Genomic DNA, 14,015 nt, shown 5'->3' with positions numbered 1-14,015 from the left:
TTATTGGCTATTTCTATAGCATAAGCAGAATAGGATTCATAAAATTATAGTTTGTCATTTCAACTGCATTGTCGGTCGAACAAGCATCAATCGAAACGAAGGACACTTTGAAAATATGTTATATTCGGGTACAGTAGTGACTGGTACTTTAATGGAATGTCACGTCTAGGATACACTGACAAGTAGGTATGCTTCGCAGAGAGTTTCAAAATATTAAGATAGTAATTAATTGTGAAGCAGTTCTCTTTCTATACTTTTATGGTTTGCAGTGTTCATTATTTTTATGTTTGTTGTATTAACTAGTGGAGGGTATTGGGCAGGTAACGAAAGAAGGATGCCAGAAGTAGACTGCAAGGTGTAAAATTGGAGGGAAATGTTGGTGCAATGAATGTCAAAAATAATTTTTAAAAACAGAAATTCCTAAAATTATGGCTATTTTGAATCAATTCCGTTAAACTGAAGCTTTTAGTAATTGGAAATTTGAAGTATAATTATGAAAGACGAAGAACAAAGACCAATTGAGCAGTTCCATTCTAAAGTAGTTGGTACATTACTCCTTACATTATAATGTTTTAGTAGATTGTGTGTTACGCAATAGTACGCTAAATTTTTTCTTCATTACATTTTCCCGCCTGACCCTTGACCTTCTTGGAAACATGACGAAGAACATATTTTACGAAAAGCCTATGTAGATTGCAATTTTGATTCTTAAAGTTTTCTCATAAATTTGAATTAACTACACACTATTGTTTAACGCATTTGATTTAATATCTTGTGATATATTTTTAAATGAAATATTGGTTCCTTTACTAATATTTGCTTTCATTTCATTGACTTGTTCCTTAATTTGTTTAAATGTGGATACCAATTTGAAAGAAATGATCATTCGCATATCGATCATATCGCATTGGATTTCTATACATTTTTCATACGTTGCGTTGTAATAAATATTTCTAATACGTATAGTTGATGTAACTATATTTATAAGAGATATAATAATAAATTAAAGGAATTAAGGCGTATGCGTTAATGTCATAGTAACATTTTTGAGGATTATACAAGTGATCGTTAATAATAAATAAGTTCATATTATTTGAACAATTAGTGTTTGAGATCTCCATGCATGTTACATATAATTACGAAAATTAACTTTACAGGTTCTTCGGATTAGCCCTGGTGTTAAAAAAAATCGAGGATACTAGATTTCTCATTATTCAAATTTTCCAACTTTTACGAGTATCATCAGATTCGCATATGAAGGCATTTTAATTGTAGTACGAAATTATATTTTTGCGCACTAAATTGATCGGCATATATTTTCGATAATCTTATACAGCTGCTTTTTTATGTATAAAATTTTCATTGTCTTATAAATTAAATGCAAAAAGAGATACGGATTTCAATGGTATTTTACCATAAATAAGTAATTTACAATAACCTTTGCTTTCAAGTTTTTTAAAAATATGCCAAATTTCGTTCTATCAATTTCTTTGTAATTGTCTCAATTTCTGTTATCATTTCAAAAAGTTGATATTGCAAGTCTTTTAATTAAATTTAGAATGTTTGTTGGTATTCCAAGATAGTGTAATTTCTTCTTCCTATTGAATGTGGTATTTCAAAATTGTTTAATCTTAATATTTATTTTTGTTATGTTACTTTCTGTGGAAGAAACTGGGATTTTAATGTGCAATTTCTTTGTATTTCCAGTTTTGTTAATTGTGTTACTGGAGACATAATTATTTTGCACTTGTTTACTTTTCCGATTCGTTTTATCCTTTTTAAGATTACTAATTTTTGGATCAGTATTTGAATTATCTTTGAATCTTTCAGTTTTTGTTTCGTTAGAAACATTGAATTTTTCAGAATGTGAATTATTCTGTTTCTTTACCGTACATCTTGTACTCAATCTTTTTTCTTGCTTGATAGATTCACTTCTGATTTCTTGAAGAGATTTATTTGTTTTCAAGGGTGGACATAATCTTGCAATTGGAAGTGCAGATTGTGCAGAACCAATGGAATTTACATCACGCAAAGTCTGAAGTTCTTTTATCTTGCAACATAAAGCTTTGTTTGTTTGATTATGAGAATTATATTTTTTTGCATCACATTGTTTACTGTCACTGTTATTGATTATTTTATAAATACTCCTTGTTTTCATTGGTTTTAAATTTTGTGAAGCTGCCCGATTTGGGTTTGTAAATATTTCCTGATTCTTTTTAAATTGTTTCTCTACTCCTTTCACTGAATCAGTCTGAAAGACAAGGTTATAGATAATTCTAAGCATGAGAGATGTATGACTGAATTATTAATCCTAATCAATTCTTATTTACTATTTCATGTGTAATTTTCAAATGTGTCTGATGATCTTTCATTAGATTCCTCCATCCCTTTACCACAGCATAATCATTTTTACGTTTAAAAATATTACTGTTTAGGCACCTTTGACACAGAATTTTCCAAAGCTCATTGTCATTAAAAATCTGTAGAAAGTAAAAGAATGTAAACTGATTGAAATTATATAGTTAATCGAACGAAGCGAACCTGATTTGCAATTTGGGACAATGAAGAGAGTTTGACAATATCCTGAATATCTAAATATTCCGATATCTTATTAATAAGATTTTTAGGCAATGCAAGTAGTGTTTCACATGTTCCCGAGGTTAGACTCTTAATATGCAGCAGTAAGGGTTTTCCTTATTAAAGAGAAACAAATTTTATACTAGATAGATACGAATGCAATAGCACAATAGTATTTGGTACAATACCGAATACTTGACAAATTTGGTCTTGGAAGGACTTGTCTTCCGCAAATTCAAAAAACTTGGTCACATGAACAGCAGGGGATACGTGTGGTCCATGAGAGATTCTCCATACAAACAATACAACCTATACAGATAATAGTAAATGTACTGATTTTGCCTATTGCAGTACGTGATAGTACTGATAAGAACCTCATCGTGAAATACTTTGATTCCATAATAGTCTCTACTGGGAGAAGGTGCAACCGAATATTTCTCAAAGTGAACGACCTTGCCATTCATACTTTCTACGCGCGAAAATAGTTCTATTTCACATGCATGAAGTCATCAAGATCATATAGTCATCTCTTTGTCTCAGTAACCATAGGTTGCCTTTGGCGATTATTAGAAAACTTCAGTTGATATAGGCTAAGAGGAATAGTTGATGTATAGTGCGAAAAAATAACTGCTGTAGTGAGTTTCACAATTTTATTATAATAATTCGATATGACGAGATGAACATAAATATAGAAATGTCGAAGTAAAAATGGAAAGTCGAATGGCATTATATAGTTGTATCAATATACAAGGAAGGCTACACATTAATATCACAATGCATGATTCGATAGGTTCGTAAAAATCTAGAGTACACGTCGGTTACTCCAGAGGCGAGTTAGCTCAGAGTCACAAAAATTGACCAGTTGAAAAAGACAAGAAATTTAAGTTACAAGATCATAGTAGAAACAGTATAGCCGACGTGTGGCTATTATTATTATAGCGCTGATATCAATAACAGCAACAATTGTAGTGATAGTATTAATAGTAGTTGTAATAGCAATAGTAGTAATGTTGATAGTGATAATAATGACACTAGCAGTATTGATAATAATAACAATAATAAACGTAATAACAGTAGCAATACTATATTTATATGTCTTATAAATACTTGATTGCATGACTGATATGACGTTCCTAATTTTATAATCACTGACTCGCGTTGATGTTTTATTAAAAAAAAAAGTCGCATTAAAATAAATTACTATGTGCTAGCGTATTGAAAGTCTTATGCTCGATGGAATAAACTTAGAAAATATAAAAATTGGGATTTCGTTTTGTTCCGTAAGGAGCGACAAAAGTTTGCCGTACGCGACGTCTCGTTGTACGAGAAAATGTGTAATTCGTTCGCGCTGATAATCATGGAGATAATCGCGCGGATTACAATAAGGGTCAAAGTTCAACGGACAAAAGCCAGAAAACAGAATGGAGAGACATGCAATATTGCCTATTTCCATATTGAACAGTTAGAAAATATTATTATTATGTTTTTTAAATATTCATAGATCGACTTGAATCGGATTCTGGAAGAACGGATTTGCTCGTAAGCGTTTGGTGTGGATGCGAAGACAACCTACCGATTAAATAAAAATCTCCTGATATGTAATGGTCGAGTCATAAAAATTTCTCCCGACAGCATCGATCGTTCGCACAACGAGGAGACGACGACTCGCTGTGAGGATGGTCGTTATCTTGCATCGGTAAGGCATTGATAAGAAAGAAAAAGAAACAACTAGCGTCGTAACGGTGGTACGACGGCGTGGAATAATTTCGGGAAGGTGAAACTGAATTTTGTGACAAAAATGGAATATAGTCTGAGCGACCTCATCGTCGAGAGCAGCCGAGACGCATAAATTCTATGACCGCTGGATTACAGGGACGGGATTACCGACGATCGTCCGGTCGTCACTGCAAATACTCGCGGATGTCGTTGTGTCCTCCGAAGGAGCCGGTGCTACAGTCAATTGGCGTTGCTCCATATGATCCAGTGTTTTCTCTATGGCTCTCAGTCTCTTCTCCAGACTAGTGGTACCCAGGATGCCGACTTGGAGTTGCGGTCCCAGAGGCAGTATCGCTAGAATCCACCAGGTCCAGGACGGGCCATCCGGAAGCCGGGACCAGTCCTCTTCGATGTCTGGCATGGAGCCGAATACACGTTGTATCTCCGACTGTTGGGAGCTGGGTACAGTGTCCCACCATCTTCTGCCTTTCGTTCTCACCTGTGACATTGAATGATACATTGTAACGTCGCCACATAAAGCATCAAACTTATCAAGATTGATGACCTTCCGCTATCACAGACCATATCAATCCTTCTGACGTACCTTATCATGAAGTTCTAAAAGATTGAGTAATTGCTCAGGTTGCACGGGCGTGTCTCTCAAGAACTCCACCTGCGCCGTGTCATATCCGTCCCGTTCGTCTCCAGACAAAACCCTGAATCTCCTTCCACCTACTGTACTCAGGATGCTGCATCCATCCTTGAGTAAGACTCTATCTCTGATCTCCAACATGGTACCATATTCTGCGTACCTGAATAACAATGATACCAGTTTGTTTAACAACCCTGAAGCGATCAATCAGATAAACTGAGTCCATGCCACAGCCTCAATGCTTCAAGCAATCTGCATAATAATCACACGCGCTTCAAAATATATCTAATGCAGTACACGTATTCACTATGCATGAGTTCAACAGAAATACTAAGAGCATCGATTTCAAATGATATTTCCATTGCTCTAATATATGACAAAGCATGCAAATTAATTCTTACTTCTTTGTCCCGGTAGCTTCCCTATTGAGACAAGCAGCGATTCCAAACTCCCGTACGCCGATCTCAAAGCATCGTCTGACCATCAGCCTGTATCTTGGTTCATAAACAAAGAGAGGACAGGCTACACGGGGGAAGGCCGTCGTACAAATAAAAACGGCGATCTGCTCGCTGTCCAGGAGTCCTAGGCTCTGAACAAGTTCCAGACGATGACTGGCGGCTCTGGCAGCGTACTCCGTCGACGCAACGCTCTTCAGGGCACGTTCGACAAAGTCCGTAACGGTTTTTTGACTGCTGGCCAGGTACTAGAATAATACAGTAGAAACTTACGGTTATGGCAGTGCTGATTACAACAGTGCAATATTATGGTTACGTCGATCGTTTTTCTCTCTATTTTTTTTCAACACGATCTAGAACAAAACCAGCAGCGAAGCACCTGGTAGTAAACGTTAACGATAATGTTCCTCCTGATAAATGGCATTGCTCGATGGAATACGGAAGCCAGAACGATGACCACAAACAATCATCTCAATATGCATCATCGTTAACCGCTAGAAAGCATTATGTGCCTCATTTACTAGAAGACGTCCAGCGCAAGGTACGTCTTGGCATTAAGGTTGATCCGACCAGTGTGTCTAACGGGTCGTGACTAAGGAGAGATTCTTTTTATGTAACAGACCAAGAGAAGACCTCAGACCGGTACTTCTCATCCTGGTAAGTCGATTGATCGAGCCGATGATAAATTCCTGGTCACTTACGTCGGCGAGTGACGTGACGCAGAGTGGACAGGCAGATGAGTAGTCCAGACAACGATCCAGGCACATCCAACAATAGGTATGTCCGCAAGGGGTTGCGACGGGTTTCCAAAGCAAGCGACAACATAGGATGCAGTCTAGGTCGCCTTCGGCAGGGTCGCCTCTGGAAAGAGGCGGTAGCAAGATTTCGGCAGGTCTCGCGTCCACCCCTAAGAAAAATTCGAAAGCGTTTTGGTAAGAGAGTCCATTTACAAAATTAATTTTTTTTTTCAAATTTATTATACTATAGGTCAATTAACCGTGCTAACGTTTTCAGCTACTCACTTTTGAGCTTTTCGACCTCTTGATAGACCCTGTCCAGGATCGCGTGGAGTCGAGCGTTGTCATGGGGAACGGAAGTAGGCATGAGCCTCCGGCACACCGTCTGCAAAATAAAATAAAGATGATAGTACGAGGTGCTATTATCACCAAGAAATTGCCGAGCATTATCAAGCCGATGTACGATATCGTTTCCGAGTTGCCGATGCCAATGCACTGATTAATCGCGCGATAAGGATCATCCCGGAATCATATTTATAATTCGTCCCGAGCAATTATTATCGATAAGCCTTACGATTATCGGGATTGTTCGATCGACGATAATTTAATACTTGGTTTTATGTAAGGCCCGACCGATCGCCGTTATCCGGTCATCTAATTGTGAATTGATCATCAATCGTGCCACTGGTACGGAACGATCATACGAAGAAGAGAGAAAGAGAAAGAGCGAACGATGGAGAAAGCAAGAAAAAGATCAAGAGAAAAATAAAATATTTTTTCTTTACCTGACTGAAGTCTTCCTCTCCGCTGCTGTTGTCCTCGCAATCCGACGTATTCAGTGCTGCCCTGCGATGATGCTGAATTGGATTCATCAGCGGCAGAAGAAGATGATGTCGATTTCTTCTCGATCTCGCTATCGTCTGGACCATATTGTAAGGACCTCTGGTAGCAGGGCTGTTTTGCCGACGATGATTCGAGGACAGCATTCGGTGGAGTACCTGAAAATTGCAAAAATTCATAGTCACTCGGATTATGATGAAAGGCGCGTGATTCTAGAAAAGCGCCAATCAAAATATTACGATGATGCCCGGGTGCGACTTTTGGCCCGTTTACAATTAACGTGCAAACGTATAGAGATGGCAGAAAGAAAGAGCTGGCTATAAATACACCAAGAGGCAAATAAGGACACCAAGACGATAAATCCTCAGTGGAAATCACGATGAACAATGGCTGAGATGATTAAGAGAGAGACTTCAGGGCTATGGCGAAAAATCGTATCGACTGATTGGTGCTGATCTACCATGAAGAATTTTATCGATAGAAAATTATTAATTTCTTAACAGCGCAATATATGCTTTGGTATATTTAGTTAGTTGCTACGTAACAGTTATAGTTCGGTTCGCGAGATCCCACTGTAATTTTGATTCCGTGTTTCTAGACAATTTTCTGGATACACGGTTAGGCATTGTTCTGTGCCACATGGCATCATACGTATAGAACTGACACTAAACCAGTACAATGCATAAGGAAGTGCTGGGGTGGTAAAGGAAGGAAACTGCAGAAATTCAATAGTCATAGTATCACAATGTATCTTCCTTATGCAGTGTTAACGACTGTCAAGCTTGTATTCATATTTTTGGTATAAGTACCGACCGTTCGTTGAACCATTGATTGGTTGTGACAAAATTAGACATATCTTGGTTGTTAAAAAATTTCTGGTAACCAGTGCGAAATATAATTCCGCAATCATTTTCGAACGCGATACTATTTATCTATGTCAAAAGTTAAGCTAATTTCGCGTATAAGATATGGGAAGTTCAAAGCCTTTCAAAAGCTCCTGCGTCATTTCTGCGTACAGCGCAAAGTTTTTTTTTTTGTGGCTGATAAAGGACCACGGTCGGAGTGGTTGTGTTCTGTGCTAATGATTGTTTTTTTGGGAAATGTCGAAAAAATCCATTGAGCTCGTGAACTCAAGCGCTTGTTTTTGGTAGATATTGTTACGGAGTGCGTATTTTCGTATATAATTTTGAGAGCTGACAACTGTAAAATATTTTGAAAAAAATATTTACTGAAAATTCCATAATATCGACTTATACTATAAGCTGCTTGTGCAATGCTACTCGTATCATTTTATATGAAGGAAAGTAAAAAAATGCAGGAAATATTACGAACCTATTGAAATAATAGAATTTCTTTCATACTTCTCTTATCAATCGTTCCCATTGACGCCTATTGGTTTCACGTTATTACCATTCTTATTATTCCCATTCGCAGCGTTTATCTCTACCTATACTGCTGATTGGTCGTAAACCATAATCTCCGTACGTCAGCCGCGTGATACCATTTCGTACGGTTATAGCCAATTACTTAAATTTGAATTTCTGAAAATCCCTTTCTGAGGTTGTTCTAATGAACGCAACAAGACAGCAGCTTTTGTAATTAGGACAACAGTTGCGATTAGACTGTTAAAGCCAAGCTGCTTATCAGCGTATTACTTCCGGTTGACCAGTCGAATGCATTAGAAGTTGCTAAAGTCGTTTTTACTTGTCAAAAATTCATGCGGCTTTTTTTTATTTAATTTTTTATTCACAAAATTATGAATGAAAATTTTTCATTGATAAACTTTTTTACCCGATACTTCATATCTATTCAAATTTAATATATTTGTAATTCATAGTCGCATGTCCTAAGCGCATTATATACCTATATTTATATAAGCAAGCGAAATTTTTATTAATAACTATTATCGGAACTCGTTCTTATCGCGAGTGACGTGGACTTAAGGCAGTATCCTGCTTTAAAAGGCTCTAAAAATCGATTTTTTTTTTTATTGCCAAAATCTATTCCTAATGTATCCAAGAATATGTATTCAAAGTTATAGAGGCTAATTCACAATATTTTCAAATATACAGCACTAAACGCAATGGGGTATGGAGCAGGTATACGAGCGCTCGGGCAGCTGGAGCGCGCGCTCCTTTACTTTAAAGCGCGTTTTCTCGAGTTTTCATTTTTACGATTTTTCTAAACTGGCGGGCGTGATTGCAAGACAACTAGACCACCAATCAAAACGAACCAAGGCTTGTTAGCTTCAGTTTTGTATTATCTTCTATTTGAACTAAAAAGATTCATGAAAAAAATTCTAAACAACTTTTTTAGCAAGTTAAAATGATTTTTTTTAACAAAAAACATTTTTTTCAAACTTGAGAAAAATTTTAGATTTCACAATTTTTTGGGTTTTTCTTAGTTTATCTAGAAGAAAAATATATGGAAATTAAAATTTTCTTTGGTTTTTTTGTTTCAAAAGAAAATTTCGAGCTTCATCTTTCCCGCCGATTGGAGACTGCAATTGCAGGGTGTTGCACAAATGAGCATAAAAATCTGCTGTGCTTGAATGTTTTTCGCTCAAACAAATTTTTTTTTAATGTTCAAATATGCAATAAAATAATCTTCTAAGTTCGCTACATTTGCTTATTTTTTTTCTGTCCTAAAAAAGTTCCCCCAAAAACGCTTTTTTCAGGCCTCCTAAAGCAGGATATTGCCTTAATTTTTACGTTTGTCTGATAGTAAAAATTTCGTTTTCTGAATTCAATTGAGCAATTCTCACCCGTGTTATCTCTTGGCGTACGGTCTGAGGGTTTCGGTCGATGGCGACACTCGTACAGAAGGCAAAGAGGGCCTCCTCGTGTCTCCCAAGAGCTGCGAGTGCCACTCCTCTTCTGAAGTGGCCCTACAATAATTATAAACAATTGGTTAGCTTTAATATTTTCAAAATTTCCTATTTTTCGGCTGTGTAAATCGGCCTCCTTGAAACGACGATATTACACAATAGCCATAACGCTGATAAGGGAAAGGTGTCTGAGACTGCATATAATTTACTGTGTTATTTGCTATGCCGTCCCAGACGCCTCTCCCTTATACGTTTAAGTACAATAAAGAATTTATGGCGACAATTATGTTATTATTTTTTCCCGGAACTAAGAAGGTTTAAAAAAAAGAATTTTAATAAAAAATATACAGCCGTATGTATACATGCATATATTGAGCCGTTAATCAAATGCAAATTAACTTAAAATCATTATCAACACAAACGACTTGCTAATTAATCACGCAGCTAAATTTAACGTAATCAACTGTTGCGTAATGACTTTTTATTCATGAAAACAAATGGAGCACGATGCGTTACTTATATTTGAAAGTCAATAAGATTTCGTGTCTATGGTTATCTTTTTTTTTATAGTTATGAAATGCAATAGACAATTTCTCTGATTAAAATTTTATTAGTTAATTGGTGCTGTTAAATTATATGAATTATCAATTCCAAAATTGTTCACCTTTCCCCAGTCTGGACGTAATCTAATCGCATGGTCAGCATCCGTGAGAGAAGCCTGCGGCCTACTTAGCATGAGCAATGCGTGCGCCCTGTTGCTGAGATGTAATGGACTGTTTGGTGCTGAAACAGAAAAAAATAATATATCTTTCTACAAGTGCTGCCATATTAATAACTTCCGCTTGTTCATGTTCCGTAATTTCACTAGGTAATTGAAAATTAACTTTTTGTCGCTTTGAATTATTATAACGTTGTCTCTTATGATTACTTTATTCGTATGCTTGTAGTGACAACGTAAAAAGTGCATTGAAACTATGTATACAAATTTAGCACCAGGAATCATCGGGTACCGATCGAATCATATACTGGTCGAAAGGTAAAATGTCAAAATAAGGGAAGCAATGAAAATTTACACTACACTGTATTTATAATGAAGCATTGATGATCTGTTCAACATTGATTATTAATTCAAAAATATAAAAAAGTTGACAAATAAGAAAATATATACCACCCTACGAATTTCAGATCATTAATAATTAATAATATTAAAAAATTCTAAAAATCTTCAAAAGCACCTCTTTAACGTGAAAAACAATAGCAAATTACTCACGGTGCAATCTTATAGCTGCTAATTGATTCCACAATAATTATCAGCTAGGCAATAAAAATAAAATTGATAAACAAGATAATCGTATGCCATACATATATGTATGTATGTCTATAGACCAATCCTACCAATCATAAAAGAAATATTCCAATAAAGAATCACGTAACTAGTAAGTTCCAAAAAGTTTTAGAAACCAAATCTCCAAATTGACATCAGTAGACAATTAGCCAGAGAGCAGGACATCGACCGCGAATAAACAGGTCCATAGAACCCGAGCTCGGTAGCATCGTTATTTCCGTGAATGTCGAGGTCGACCAGGCCGCGATAGTATCGAAGCGTGAAATCTTTTTGTGGCACGACGATTCATACTTTCCGCTCAAGAGTCAAGACTCTGGACAACGATCTCAAAAATTACATAATCGTCAGCCATTACCGTCTTTAAATTAAAATTAGTCATAAGCAAGAAAAAAAAAAATTCCAAGATCCGGATCGAATCGGTCCTCGGACACACCTGGTATCCTGTTCACGACGAAGCAGACCTGTTATGTTTCTAGACGGATCCTGTATACACGGTAACGGCTAATACAAGTACTGGCCAAGTGCAACCCGCAGCGCAGCGGCCTATCGCATCAGAGTATCACGAAACGAACGTATATCGTGAACTACGATTGACTTACGAGTCAGTGTTTTCGACGAAGCGACGGTAGACGCCGGCATCGGCCGACCGACAGAGGCGGGAGTGCATCCTGGCATTGTGAGCAATGTCATTGCCTCGACATAGAGTCGCTTGAACGGACAGAGATCGTATAGCTGTAACGAGACTATACGTGCTCGAGAAAATTAGAAAAAGTCATAAAACGTGTTAATCCAAAATACATCCGTCGCATCCTTTACAAGTCAGATGCAAGACATGCATTAGCGATATATAACATGTACATATACATGCTATATCAATCATCAAATTAGAATACTTAAATACGTAGATACAGTATAGAGCCGATACCACAGTGAAAAAACGTTACGAGTCTTATGTATACCCACAAAGTATACCGAGTCTAGGTCTCTGAATAATGCAGCGACTCTAGCCAAGCCAATTCTGTGGCTTTGGCTGTACTTGACGCTGCGTCTTTTTCTCTATAGTCCCAATGTCTCTCTCGTCCGTCGTGTCTCGCCGAGCGTCTGTGCGAAGGAAGGTGAACGCGGAGGAATATCGAGGAGCCTACACGATGCCATTCCGGAATAACGAGTAGCATATGCAACGTAGTCGCGAGGACGTGCAAAGTCTGTGAGAGTACACTCGATGCAGTAACTAAAATAACGAAAGAGACAGGAGTCCGTGTGGAACGTGCGAGAAGCTAAGTGAGTGATCGGTATGAAAAATGATCGCGGTAATCCAGACGACGGTACTCGTGGAAGCTTACGAGGAGAGCTACGTGGCCGGGTGACCGACCTTTACGTAACGGCTGGCTGTTTGCTGCTGACGTATAGCGATCCAATGCACCGTGGTAGAAGCAGCTACAGGAAGGCGTCCCCGTTTTTACACGGGAAACCTATATTTTCGATCGCCGTGTCCCGAGCGTCCCTTACGTCGACGATCCTCGTCGAAGCTCTTTCAGTGAGAAGGTGACGCCTGGCTTCGTTTACGTCTTCGTTGGACTCTTCGATCGTTAGTATATTACTGCGATGCGATTCTATGGGCGGCCGGGAACCCGCGCGTCATTGCGCATGCGCCGGTACGCGCTACGACCTCGGCCGTCATGAAAACAATAACATATTTTTGTGCAAATAGAAAATACTAAAATAATCCACTGGCTGCTCCTTTGTTCCGCTTCGCATTTCTCTTGTCTCGCTATCGCCTTCTTTCTCCCTCCACGTCGGTTCTTTCTGCCTTTGTCCAAATTCAACTTACCACGAATGCGGCAGCGAGCGCCCTGCAACGCTGACGCCTTACGCAACGTTCTGACGACGCTCAACGACGCAGTGTCAGTTGCTGCTGTGGCTCGGGCTAAATAAACTTATGGCAAATTGTGCGTTGGCGAACTTGAAAATCACAGGTAAAAATAACGTGCGGACGACTTATTATTATTTTGATTATTGTATGACATTCTGTCGTAACGAACGGCGTCTGTTTTTACGTTGATCTATTGATTTTTTATCATCGATCTGGTTGGACGTTATCCAGTCATTTTTACTTGAGACTTCTTTTGAGGATTTTTTTTCAATATTTAGACATTCTTATCGTTTGTTCCTTCTTTCCTCTGTGAGTCCTTAAGGCAATGCGACAGCGTTGCCAATCTTTATATAAGAATCAGATTCGTTAAACGATATGAAAAATTCCTGATTTACGTGAAAACTGTATCGCGTGCTTTGAATCGCTCTCTTCTGTCAAAAGTCGGGGGACGCGCGTCCTACGGTGACGTAAGTCGTAGCACCTAGGAGACTCGGCAGACACGTGAGGCCGTTGCTACCTTGAAAGGAAACAGGAAGTCACTGTTGGTCAGTGGCCGTTGCTTTGAAGAATCGTAGTGACGGCAACATTACGTATTACCATTGGACATTATCGCCTCATTCATGGCAAACGCACCAGCTGAAGTTGGTCACGAATGGATGGTTTCACCAATCGGCGTAGCGTGGTACCAAATAAAAAAAATTAATTGTCATACCATTATTAACATCATGAATATTGCGATCCACAATCTTTCATTTGTTTAACAAAGTCGCACTTGCCACGATTAACGAAATTGTTGAATCGCGCCCAACTTCGACCGTGAATAATCCTCTACATCATAAATTAAATATACGTATATACAATAAAAAAAAGAGTATAAATAAAATCAATAAAATTTCAGTTCATCCTACACCTTCCAGATAACCGAAGAGAGTATCTATCATCTATACAGTAAATTTATCTGATTATAATTCCACGAGTCATGGGGGGGGGGGG

The 14,015-nt window shown here is 37.9% G+C and overlaps 3 protein-coding genes and 1 long non-coding RNA gene across 4 annotated transcripts in view; 2 read left to right on the top strand and 2 right to left on the bottom strand.

Moving 5' to 3' along the window:
- Window positions 1–947: 947 nt before the first annotated feature.
- LOC107268277 lies at window positions 948–3,085 on the bottom strand. Its single transcript, XM_025085588.1, has 5 exons — window positions 2,952–3,085; window positions 2,766–2,886; window positions 2,542–2,693; window positions 2,331–2,480; window positions 948–2,251 (listed from the first exon to the last, which is right to left on the bottom strand). The coding sequence occupies exons 1-5, from the start codon at window positions 3,039–3,041 to the stop codon at window positions 1,616–1,618; spliced, it is 1,149 nt and encodes a 382-aa protein (XP_024941356.1). The 5' UTR covers window positions 3,042–3,085; the 3' UTR covers window positions 948–1,615.
- A 128-nt stretch (window positions 3,086–3,213) lies between these two features.
- Window positions 3,214–14,015, bottom strand: part of LOC107268274 (LON peptidase N-terminal domain and RING finger protein 3) — a 19,813-nt gene continuing 9,011 nt past the window's right edge. Inside the window, exons 2-9 of the mRNA XM_015740899.2 lie at window positions 10,469–10,587; window positions 9,742–9,864; window positions 6,923–7,135; window positions 6,423–6,522; window positions 6,102–6,307; window positions 5,347–5,648; window positions 4,898–5,105; window positions 3,214–4,792 (exon numbers count right to left, since the gene is read on the bottom strand). Of these exons, the coding sequence (XP_015596385.1) occupies window positions 4,430–4,792; window positions 4,898–5,105; window positions 5,347–5,648; window positions 6,102–6,307; window positions 6,423–6,522; window positions 6,923–7,135; window positions 9,742–9,864; window positions 10,469–10,587 (1,634 nt within the window). The 3' untranslated portion in view covers window positions 3,214–4,429. The remainder of the gene's footprint in view (window positions 4,793–4,897; window positions 5,106–5,346; window positions 5,649–6,101; window positions 6,308–6,422; window positions 6,523–6,922; window positions 7,136–9,741; window positions 9,865–10,468; window positions 10,588–14,015) is intronic.
- LOC112494433 lies at window positions 5,658–6,152 on the top strand. The gene is made up of 2 exons (XM_025085589.1): window positions 5,658–5,941; window positions 6,021–6,152. Exons 1-2 carry the CDS (start codon window positions 5,678–5,680, stop codon window positions 6,111–6,113), a joined length of 357 nt encoding a protein of 118 aa, XP_024941357.1. The 5' UTR covers window positions 5,658–5,677; the 3' UTR covers window positions 6,114–6,152.
- Window positions 12,670–14,015, top strand: part of LOC107268278 — a 7,502-nt gene continuing 6,156 nt past the window's right edge. Inside the window, exon 1 of the long non-coding RNA XR_001537776.2 lies at window positions 12,670–13,125. This is a non-coding gene — a long non-coding RNA (uncharacterized LOC107268278). The remainder of the gene's footprint in view (window positions 13,126–14,015) is intronic.

This window comes from Cephus cinctus, unplaced genomic scaffold (genome assembly GCF_000341935.2).
Source record: "Cephus cinctus unplaced genomic scaffold, Ccin1 Ccin1_scaffold0508, whole genome shotgun sequence".
Classification (NCBI taxonomy): domain Eukaryota; kingdom Metazoa; phylum Arthropoda; class Insecta; order Hymenoptera; family Cephidae; genus Cephus; species Cephus cinctus.
Note: the sequence above shows the minus strand (reverse complement) of the source record. Positions and strands in the feature narration are given on the sequence as shown.